A 12,325-nucleotide genomic window follows, 5' to 3' on the forward strand; every position below is an offset into this window, starting at 1 on the left:
ATCTTCTTTTATTTCTTTGAAATACTTTCATAATCTTCAGTTTAGAAGTCTTGCATATCTTCTATTAGATTTATACCTGAGTATTTGAGACTTTGATATTATTGTAAATGTTGTATTTAATATGTATATAAATTGATTTTTTGTATATTGATCTTGAATCCTGGGTCCTTGCTAAATAAATTCACTTAGTTTACTAAAACTAACTAGATTTTACATAGATTCTACTGGATTTTCTACGTAGACAGTCATGTCACCTGCAAATAAATTGTTTGACTTCTATCCTATCTAGATGCCTTTTATTTTTTGTTTATTGTAATGGCTAAAACTTAAGTATGGTCCTGAATAGTTAAGATTGGACTTGGTAAATGTTTTGTGTATACTTGAAAAAGGATGTGTATTCTGTTGTTGGGGAGAGTGCCAATTAGGTCAAGTTGTTTGATAGTGTTACTCAAGTCTTACATTGTGACTGATTTTCTGTCAACTGTTGCAGAAGTTATTGAGAGGGGTATTGAAATCTGACTATAATTGTGGATTTGTTTATTCATGCAATTCTATCAGTTGATGTTTAAAATTTTTGAAATTCTCTTATGTGCATAAGTGTTTAGGGTTGTTAGGTTGTCTTGATGTATCAACTATTTTTTCATTGTGAAATTATCTTTGTACCTGGTAATATTTCTTTTTTTTTTTAATTTACTTTTGTCTGCTATTAGTATAGCCATGCTAGCTTTCTTTTGATTGTTAGTGTAGTATATTTTTTCATATATATATATGTATATGTATATATATGATATATAAATATATATATAATAATATATATATTAGCTAGTTTGTGTTTTTATATTTAAAATAGTTTTATAATAGTTTTCTTATAGGCAGCATAGTTTGGTCTTATTTTCTATCCAATCTGACAACCTCTTTTTGGTTGGAGTCTTTAGATGATTTACATTAATGTGATTACTGATGTGGTTCAATTTAAATCTGTCTTTTTGCTATTTGTTTTCTATTTGTCCCATCTTTTCTTTGTTCCATTTTCTATTTCTGCCTTTAACATTTTTTGTAACGTAGGTCTGATGGTGAGGATTTTTTTCCCCCTTTTTTTAGCTTTTATATGTTTGAAAAAGTATTTTACCTTCTTTTTTGAAAGATGTTTTCTCTGGGTATAGAATTATAGGTTAGCAATGTTTCACTTTCAGTATTTTTTTTTTTAAGATTTTATTTATTTATTCAGGAGAGAAACAGAGAGAGAGAGAGAGAGAGGCAGAGACACAGGCAGAGGGAGAAGCAGGCATCATACAGAGAGCCTGATGTGGGATTCGATCCAGGGTCTCCAGGATCATGCCCTGGGCTGCAGGCGGCGCTAAACCGCTGCGCCACCGGGGCTGCCCTCACTTTCAGTATTTTAAAGATGTTGCTCCAAAGAGATAGGAAGAAGCATTGAGAAATGATGGATATGTTTATGGGTTGATGATGATGATGATTTCATGGGTGTATACTTATCCCCAGACTTATCTAGTGTACACATTAAAGGGATGCCTGGGTGGCTCAGTCAGTTTAAATATCTGCCTTTGGCTTGGGTCATGAACTCGGTCCTGGAACTGAGCCCCGAGCCCCAAGTTATGACTCACTGCTCAGCAGGGAGTCTGCTTCTCTCTCTACTCCCTCTGACTCCCACCCCCAGCTCATGCTCTCACACTCTCTCAAATAAATCTTAAAAACAATCGTATACATTAAATACATGTCAATCATACCTTAGTAATGTGGTTAAAAAGAAAAAAGGTGTTGCTTCATTATCTTCTAGTCTTGTTTCTAAAAAGAGATCTGTATTCATTACATTTAATGTTTTTTTCATCTGGGTGACTTTAAGATTTTTCTGTGTTATTACTGATTTTGTATGATTTGTACCTATATATAGTTTTCTTTGTGATTCTTGCACTTTGGAGTTCATTTGGGTGTTTAGATCTGTGGGTTTATTGTCTTCATCAGATTTGGAAAAATACCTGCAATTATTTTTTCAAAAGTGATCTTTTTCTGTTTCTCCCCCATCATCATCTCCTTCAGGTACTTCAATTATATGTATATTAGACCACTGGAGGTTTTCCTGCAGCTCATTGATGCTGTTCACCTTTTCTCATTCTTTTTAGTCTTCTGTGTATGTGTGTGTGTGTGTGTGTGTGTGTGTGTGTGTGTGTCTGTTTGTTTGTATGGTTTCTGTTGCTGTAACTTCAGGTTCTTTATTCTTCTGCTGTGTCTAATCTGCCATTATCCCATTTAGTGTATTTTTCAAACCATATTGTAGTTTTCATCTCTAGAAGTTTACAGCATGTTTTTTGTATTTTTGATGTCTTCTCAATGATTTCTAACTTTTCTCTAGAGTCTTGACTATATGGAGTTCAGTTATAATAATGCTTTAATATCCTTCTCTACTAATTCTATTATTTGTATCATTTTGGGTCATATTTAATTGGTTGATTTTCCTCCTCAGTAGGGTCAAATTTTTCTGACAATGTGCCTGATTTTTTTTTTCAACTAGATATTAGCTGTTGTGGATTTTATCTTGTTGGTTATGGGCATTTTTATATTCCTATAAAATATTTTTGGCTTTACTCTATTATGCGGAACCAATGTTTTTGGGTCTTGCTTTTAAACTTTCGTAGATGGGTATGGTATAGCATTTAATATGGAACTAATTTGCAGCATTGCTGAGCGTAGGCTGTTCTGAGTACTCTACCCAGTGCCCTGTAAATTATGAGGTTTCCCAGTCTGGTGGGAACAATTCCATGTGAGGCTGCATATTGTTTCTTGTAATAATTTCATGTGGCTTTCCCCCCAGCAGTAGGTAATTTAATGTAAATTACTGATACGCATGCACTAGAACTCAGCTGACTACTCAGGGAGGGACCTCTGCGGATCTCTTTGGAGCTCTCTGTGCACTTCTCTCTTCCGTGGTACTCTGTCCTGTGAACTATGTCTTGGCCTCCCCCAGTTCCCAGTTCTGTGTTGCTCAACTCCAGGAGACCACTAGACATCAACTGGGGTTTCTTTCCCTTTGCCAACTAGAAACTCAAGACTGTAAGCTCCAGCAGTTGTATGGCTCACTTCATTTGTTTCCTTTGAAAGCAGTCACTGTCCTTCATTACCTGATAAAAAACAAAAAAGAAAACATTGTTTAATAGGTTTGGCTGGTTTGCTTGCTTGCTTGCATTTTTGTTTTTAGTTTTGTTTTCTGGTGAGAGGATAAAGCCAGTCTCTTTTACTCCATTGTGGCTACATGCATAAGATATTACAGAGATTTTCTTCCCCCTCTGTTTTTGGTGGAAATAATACTTCTATATATCTTTTTTCCTCACGCTCAGGCTGAATATTTGACTGTGTTCCAAGTTTGTTTCTTTGGTTGTTAGGAACTCTGAGATGGTCTTTTTCTTCCAGAGGGTGTTTTTCTTTTTTTTTTAGAGATTTATTTACTTACTTACTTATTCGAGAGCATGTGCAGGAACACAGGCAGAGGCTTACCTGACTGAGCCACCCAGGTGTGCCTCTCCCAGAGTTTTTGTAATAACCATTTCATTCTTGTTAGAATTTTTTTTTTTTTTCTGCTCTGTGTTTTCTGAGAGGTGATGTCAACAAGACATTCAAGAATTTTATCAGATGCTGAAGTATTTAGAAAAAGATATCTGGCTAGGTGAAGGTCCTCATCACCTCTGTAGAGTGAGTTTATGCCAATTTGTAATTTATGTTAACGTATGTGTTTCCCCATTTCATTGGTAGTCTGTATAATCTCTGTAACCATAACGTTCTTTCCCCTCCTTCCCTTCCATTTTGCCAGTCTGCTTAGTAATAGGTGGTGCTATTCTCTCAAATCTGCTTGATGTGTATTTTTCTCAGCGTATGTCCTTTCATTGTGGGATTCATGTCATGATTTCCATTTGACAATATTCCTCCACTACCTTTGAGATTTAGTTTAAATTGTTTTAAAACTGCACATTTTGCTTTTATTACCAGTAATTTTCAGCATTTGGGTTGTAAAACAAAACTTATATACAGAAAAATGGCATGTCTATAACTTAAGGCGAACATCCTTGTAGCCAGCACTTCAGTCAAGAAATAGATCTTTGAAGTCACTCTAGAAGACCTTCCACGTACCCTTTCCCTCCATGTAACCACTGCCCTAACCTTTGTAGTACTTACTTTCTTACCTTTCTTTATTGGTACTGACATTTTTAATTTGTTTTTTAAAATTATTTTTTATTTTTTTTTATTAAAGAGTTTTACTTATTCATTTGACAGAGTGCTTGTGCTTGTGCTCAAAAATGGGGTGGGGAGGTAGAGGGAGGGAAGCAGACTCCCTGCTGAGCTGGGAGCCTGATGTGGGACTCCATCCCAGGACCTGGAGATCATGACCTGAGCCCAAGGCAGATAGATGCTTAACCCTGTACTGGCATTTTTAAAACATGGTTGTCCTGTCTTTTTTTGTGTGTATTTAAATTCTTCTTTTTTGTGTCCTACTGTAGTGTTACTTGGTACTTCTTCCAGTTCTGTTTTTCTCAGTTTTGCATCTTTTGTCTTTTGTAGTATTATTCATTTTTTTTTTTTAGGTAGTTTGTTTATTCTCAAATTTCAATTTAAATTCCTCAGCAAATTGGGATGCCCGGTGGCTCAGTGGTTGAACCTCTGCCTCTGGCTCAGGGCGTGATCCTGTAGTCCTGGGATCCGAGTCCCACGTTGGGCTCCCCGCAGGGAGCCTGCCTCTCCCTCTGCCTGTGTCTCTGCCTCTCTCTCTGTCTCTCATGAATAAATAAATAAAAGCTTAAAAAATAAATAAATTCCTCAGCAAGTAACGTATTTCTTGATTTTGAGAGGTTGAACCATACACAGAAATCATGGTCCAAAAACCTAAACCCATCCACCCCAAACCACCCAAATTCTGATTTTGACAACTATATATCCTATTGTGTACAGTTTTCATACTTTGTTTTCCCTCCCAAATAAACTGGAAGATGAAGTGAAAACATGATTCGTATCTTCATTAGAGATGTATCCCAGATGTAATTTTGGTATATAATTTGTTCCATTGTAGAATATCATAAATTAGTAGATTATTAGGCTTTGAGAATCTGACATAGGCTTTGAATAATATCTCAGGTATGTGTGCTAGAGAAATGATTAGGCCCTTATATTTCACATTCAGTGTCTCTGTGTCCCTAGGGTAGCAATCATGGGGATGTCTTTACTGCCTGTACTTTGTGTCTGTATTTAGGATGCCTGGTGTGGATAACTCAGAGTGATTCCTCTGTGAAAGGAGTCTCAAACATGTGCACCTCTAGTAGTCCAGACTTCTCTCTCAGTCTTTTTCCTCTCCTAACTTTCTGTCTGCCAACTTCCTGGCCTTAGTTTTCAATGCCTTTTACCTCATTGGAATATGGTTTTTTTCTAACTTTAATTTTTTTCCTTTTATGTGTATGAACTCTTCATCTTCTCTCAAATCCTGGGTAGTAGAAGTGGTGTCTTTTCTTTGCTTCCTGTTGCACAGAGGACCTACTTGGGTTCACAGTACTGGTAATTGCTGACTACTTCAGATTGGAATATGATTATATAATATATTGGGACAATTTTGTCAGTGTCTATATATACTGAGCCTTAAGTTGATTGGCTTTTTCACTGTATACACTTTGGACAAATAAAACTTGTTTGAGCAGATCTCTGCAGCTCAACTCTGGACTAGTGGAAGAACCTTGATCATATTGCTTAACTTCCTTGTGTTTTTTTTCTCAGTTACAAAGTGGGAATGATAACACATATCTAATTGTGTTAGGAGGATAAAATGTGATAACACAGAAATGCTGTGTAAAGTAATGCGTAATAGGAATATTATGGGATAAAATCATTTTAACCTTTCTTTTTATTTTGCATTAGAGATGATGAGCAAAACCAGAGTAAAAAAAAATGGAAACCTGTTTTATTAGATGTATTGCCTCAGATGAAATTCCTGATATCATAATTATTCCTGGTAGCAAAATAATTTTTTGTGTCAAACAAGTTTGGAGATAACTTTTTAAATTCTAATTATTACCATTGATGAAGATAGGAAGCAGAATGTTCTATGACAGAACAATACTCCTCAGGAATCAGTTCACTTGTAGAGCCTAATGAAGAAGAAATACCATTTTTTATGATATTGTGTAAGATCACAATTTTAGTTGGACTTTTGTTTTTTGTGTTTTGAGCTATTAAAGGTAGTTGATACCGGTAGAGTTGTATTTTATTAGGCACATGTACCCAGAAGCTGGAGTGATAAACAGACATATGCTATAAATAAAAAAAATAAGTAAATCATTCTCGCAAAAAGAGAGTGGGGACGCCTGGGTGGCTCAGTGGTTGAGCATCTGCCTTTGGCTCAGGTCATGGTCCTGGGGTCTCGGGATTGAGTCTCACGTCGGGCTCCCTGCATGGAGCCTGCTTCTCCCTCTGCCTGTCTCTCTGCCTCTCTCTGTGTGTCTCTCATGAGTAAATAAATCTTTAAAGAAAAAAAAGAAAGTGAAGGGCTATAATATTAAAGTGAATGATTCAAACCAAGATAATATAGAAGGGAACACTAAGTTTTTTGTGTATAATATTTAGAAGTACAGATGGGAGAGAAACCAAACGTTTTTGTTTAAAGGCCAAATTATTAAATAGTTGTTAATGGCTGCATTGATTTATAAATTAAAGACATTTAAAAATTATTTTTTAGTCGTAAGCAGCATGAGTTTTTACATCTCAGCAATTTCAGAAACTCCTTTTCTCTAGGGAAGCCATGGGGAATTTTTCTGGTAGTTTCTTTAGGCAATAACAGTTGAGATTTAATGGATGAAATCCTTAAATTGGGAAATCTGAAATGTCCTTTTTTGGTATGCATGTGGTCTTGGGTAAAGTCACTGAAGAGCTTTGTGTCTGTTTATTCTTCTGTGAGATGGAGATGGAAATAAGGTCTATTTCTGACACATTCAGTTTGGCTATGAGAATTAACTGAGATTGGAATGCTTTGAAGACAAGATGAATAGTTAGAACTGTTACCTTAAAGTTGTTTGCTCTTTGAAGTAAATTACGTATTGATGCAAATAGTATGCTTTTTAAATATTTCCCAGCTAAATTACTTAGGAAACTCAACTTTTTCTTAAATGAAAAAGAGAAGAAGCAACACTTGGCCAACATAATGTATGGGAAAGAAAGAATTGCTTAATGTGCTTCAGTTGGGTAATGTGTTTTATTTGATTATTTAGGATTCACTTACTTTATTAAGGTTTTTTTCCCTTACTCTTTCTATATTTCCATATTGTGGCCCCAGATATAATTATCTAGTTTAATCCCTTGCTTTAAAAATTGATAAACTGAAGTCTGGAAAGGTTATAGTTTATACGTTTTTACTTTCCTTAAAATTATTTTTTATTACTGAAGGAATGTGTAACTATATTGTAACTTTGAAATATTCAAGGAAGTTAGAGACATTAACATAAAGTTCTCAGCTTTTCCATATCTCATTCTCTTTCACAAGTAATCTCTGTTAAAGAGTGTCCTTCTGGAACTTGTTCTGGGTATTTTACAGAGATTTAGAGAAGCTTTTAAAAAAATATAAATGTTATCGTACTGTATATAATTGGCAATTTTTTTCATGTCTGTCTGTTCATTTCATCTATCATATCCTTTTTAAACTCCTGAATAGTATTCCTCATAGAATGATTATCCCAGGATATATTTGATAATTTCCCTCTGTGTGGATATGTAGATTCATACTGTCCCTTTCCTTCTTCCCTCCCTCCCTCCCTCCCCCCATCTGATGTTATAAGTAATAGTACTGTGAATAGTCTTAAGCATATCTTTATATGCATATGTGAATAAATTAGTGTACTTTAAAAGTTTTTATATAAACTATATAGAATTGTCTCTCACCGCTCCCCAACTTATATTGTCCCCATTCTGCCTTCTGCTTAATGCTGGTCTGGTGCTTAACTACAATTTCATTGAAGGCCGTCTTGGGTTTTTTGAGATCAGAATTTCTCGGTGATCTTGATTACTTAGAAGGACTCTTTTCTTGACACATAACTTCATATCACAAGTGACTAACATAACACAGGAATAATAGTAAAAATAATATGGTGCTTCATAACATAGTGGCTAAGAGTATAGTTTTCTGGTATCAGATTGCCTGGATTTTATTTTTTTAATTTATTTTTTTAAAGATTTTTATTTATTCATTCATGAGAGGGAAAGAGGCAGAGACACACACAGGCAGTGGGAGAAGCAGGCTCCATGCAGGGAGCCCCATGTGGGACTTGATCCCAGGACCATGGGATCACACCCTGAACCAAAGGCAGACAGACACCCAACCACTGAGCCACCGATGTCCCAGATTGTCTGGATTTTAATCTGCACTCTGCTTCTTAACCATTCCTTACTGTTTGGGTCAATGATTTTAGGCAAGTTATTTCATCTCTTTCAGTTTTCTCACTAACTCAAATGGGGTTTCCATTCTAATGGTGTAGAACCTTTGGTCTAGGGTTGTAGGAATTCAGTTATCACATGCGGAGTTTCTGGTGCATAAGTATTCCATAAATGTTAGCTAAAAAAAGGAAGATGCATACTTATTGACTTCATAACTAGGGCTTGATGGTGATGAGTTGTGATGGTGCTTGTCTTGCATTGTTGGTCCCCATGCTTTTCTGAATAGTGATGTGTTTGTATTAATAAAAGATCATGTATGTATGTAAAATATCCAGGGGCACGTGGGTAGCTCAGTCAGTGAAGTATCTGCTTAGGTCATGATCCTGGGGTCCTGGGATTGAGCCCTGCATCAGGCTCCCTGCTCAGTGAGGAGTCTGCTTGTCCCTCTTCATCTGCCTCATCTCTCTGTTTGCATTCTCTCTCTTTCTCTCTCTCAAAATAAATCTTAAGAAAAACAAATCCATACTACCCAAAGCAGTCTACAGGACAGTGAAATCCCTATCAAAATACCAACATCATTTTTCACAGAACTAGAATAAATAATCCTAAAATTTTTATGGAACACAAAAGATCTCAAATAGCCAAAGCAGCCTTAAAAAAGAAAAAAAGATTGGAGATATCACAATCCCAGATTTCACGATATCCTGCAAAGCTGTTGTAATCAAAACAGTATGATACTGGCACAAAATAGACCCACAGATTGGAAGAACAGAACAGAAAGCCCAGAAATAAACCCATGTCAGTTAATCTTCAACAGAGGAGGCAAGAGTATGCATTGGGACAAAGACAATCTAATCTCTTCAACAAGTGGTGTTGGGAAAACTGGACAGCTGCATGTAAAGGAATGAAATGGGACTATTTTCTTATACCATACCAAAAATAAATTCAAAATGCACGAAAGACCTATATATGATATCTAAAACCATAAAAATCCTAGAAGAGAACACAGTAATTTCTTTGACTTTGTTTGTAGCAACATTTTTCTAGATATGCCTCCTCAGGCAAACAAAACAAAAGCAAAAATAGACTATTGGGACTACATCAAAAGAAAGCTTATGCACAACAAAGGAAACAATCAGCAAAGGCAACCTATAGAGGGGAGAAGATATTTGCAAAAGACCTATCTGATAAAGGATTAGTATCTAAAATATATAAAGAACTTATACAACTTACCACCAAAAAAATGAGATAAAATGGACAGAAGACATGAACAGACATTTCTCCAAAGAAGACATCCAGATGGCCAACGGACACATGAAAAGATGCTCATCATCACTTAGCATCAGGGGAATGCAAATCAACACTACAATGAGGTATCACCTCACACCTGTCAGAATGGCTAAAATCAGCAACACAGGAAACAACAAATGTTGGCTAGGATGTGTAAAAAAAGGAACTCTTCTGTACTGTTGGTGGGAATGCAACCTTGTGCAGTCATCGTGGAAAACAGTGGAGGTTCCTTAAAAAGTTAAAAAGATCTACCCTATGATCCAGCAATTGCAATACTGGGTATTTACCCAAAGAATACAGAAACACTAATTCAAAGGGATACATGCATCCTTGTTTTATAGCAGCATTATTTACAACAGCCAAAATATGGAAGCATCCAAGTACCCACTGATAGATGAATGGATAAAGAAGATGTGATATATACCCCCTCACACACACAATGGAATAGCACTCAACTATAAAAAGATGAAGTCTTGCCATTTGCAGCAACATGGATGGATCTTGAGGGTGTAATGCTAAGTGAAATAAGTCTAAGAAAGATAAATACTATATGATTTCACTCATAAGTGGAATTTAAGAAACAAAACCAAGAAGAGAACTGGTGGCTGCCAGAGAGCAGGTGGGTGGGGGATGGGTGAAATAGGTAAAGGAGATTAAGAGTATACTTATGGTGAGCACTGAGTAATGTATAGAATTGCTGACTCATGTTTTACACCTAAAACTAATATAACTGTATGTTAATTATACTGGAATTAAAAGAAAAAGGGTCTACATAAATAGAAACTATGCTCTAGGGGCACCTGGGTGGCTCAGTTAGTTAAGCATCTGCCTTTGGGTCAGGTCATGATCCCAAGATCCTGGGATTGAGCCCCGTATCAAGCTCTCTGTTTGGTGGGGAGTCTGCTTTTCCCTGTCTTCTGCAGGTCTCTCTGCTTCTCTTCCTGCTTATGTTCTCTCTCTCTGTCAAATGAATAAAATCTTAAAAAAAAAAAAAAAAGTATACTCTCTTCCAAACTTATGTATGTCAAAAGTACTTGATCTCAAAGTGATTATTTTATTTCTCTTATACTTATTTTTCATAATGAAAAAAATATTTTAATGGTTTGAAATGGGTCCCAGGAATGGAACATTAGTTTATAATATTATGCTTATAGAAAATAAGACTTGACTTTACATGGTTCAGTTTACTCAGGAATTAACTTCAGTCTTCCTTATATTCCTTTAAGACATTGTTCAGGATCATGTCTTAATCATATTTGTATAACTACAGTCTTTTGCATGCTTTTACATATAGAAACACTCAGTAAATATTTGTGTACATGAACTACTTTAATCATTCCCAGAAGTCCTTATATTGGGTCTTTAAAATTCCCATATTATTCCCTGAATTTCTATGCTCCTGTGCTCCAAAAACATACCAAGATGATTTTATAGTAAAACAGATATAGTTCTAAGAATAGTTAGAAAGCATTGATTCCTATTGTATTTCATCTGTTCTTATTCTTGAATATCTTCAGGTACTTTTTCAGTTTTTTTTTTTCCTTTTTCAGTTTGAACCCAAAATCTTGCTTTAACATTTGTTAATAATGTATTTTAAGTGGAATTCACTTGAGACACATAGCAAGCAATTAGTGTGACATCTTTGTTTATGGAGAAGATTAAGATTGTGATCATCACTAAACCAACAAACTTCCATACAGCAAACTTCCTTCAGTTTATCTTATTTGAGGTGATCTTAGTCCTGAGTGGTATTTTTAAAAATTTATTTTGAATTTTTATTGATTTTATTCATGAGAGGCATGAGAGGGAGGCAGGATATATAGTAGGATCCCAGGGAGATGCTCAACCACTGAGCCACCCAGGTGTGCCCCCTTGAGTGGTTTTTTAAAAATAATATGTTTATATATGGAATTATCAGAAATGTGGTTCAGGCATTTTACAAAAACATCTAATTTTTTTAAAAGAAATGTTGAAAATAGGGATCCCTGGGTGGCACAGCGGTTTAGCGCCTGCCTTTGGCCCAGGGCGCGATCCTGGAGACCCGGGATCGAATCCCACGTCAGGCTCCCGGTGCATGGAGCCTGCTTCTCCCTCTGCCTATGTCTCTGCCTCTCTCTCTCTCTCTCTCTCTCTCTGTGTGTGTGTGTGACTATCATAAATAAATAAAAATTAAAAAAAATGTTGAAAATAGTACTAAATAATAATGGGTTGGTTAATTCTTTTCTTGTTGTTTCAGATTATATATGAACAGGAAGGGGTCTATATTCACTCATCTTGTGGAAAGACCAATGACCAAGACAGCTTGATTTCAGGAATATTACGTGTGTTAGAAAAGGTATGTTTTTAGTGAATAATTTTATTTTATAATTGCTTATGGCAATTGTTTATCTTTGGGGCATCATCAGTAAGTTTGAATTTCATGTGTAAAGTGAAATTATGTAATTGAACAGTGGTTATAAATTTAATATTAAAATGATGTTAAAAATACTTTATTTGAAATAATTAACTTTTAATTAATAATAAAATGAAATTTTTTATTTTTTTATAAATAATAAAGAAATTTTATTTTTAAGTAATCTTTACACCCAGTTTGATGCTTGAACTCATGACCCCAAGATCA

At 35.4% G+C, this 12,325-nt stretch overlaps 1 protein-coding gene across 3 annotated transcripts in view; it reads left to right on the top strand.

Moving 5' to 3' along the window:
- TBC1D15 (TBC1 domain family member 15) overlaps positions 1-12,325 on the top strand; it is a 74,949-nt gene that overhangs the window by 12,395 nt on the left and 50,229 nt on the right. For all 3 annotated transcript variants that reach the window (XM_026001711.2, XM_026001710.2, XM_072741879.1), the window contains one exon: positions 11,942-12,040. In XM_026001711.2, the coding sequence (XP_025857496.1) occupies positions 11,942-12,040 (99 nt within the window). The remainder of the gene's footprint in view (positions 1-11,941; positions 12,041-12,325) is intronic.

The sequence above is a fragment of the Vulpes vulpes genome, chromosome 16 (assembly GCF_048418805.1).
Source record: "Vulpes vulpes isolate BD-2025 chromosome 16, VulVul3, whole genome shotgun sequence".
Taxonomy (NCBI): domain Eukaryota; kingdom Metazoa; phylum Chordata; class Mammalia; order Carnivora; family Canidae; genus Vulpes; species Vulpes vulpes.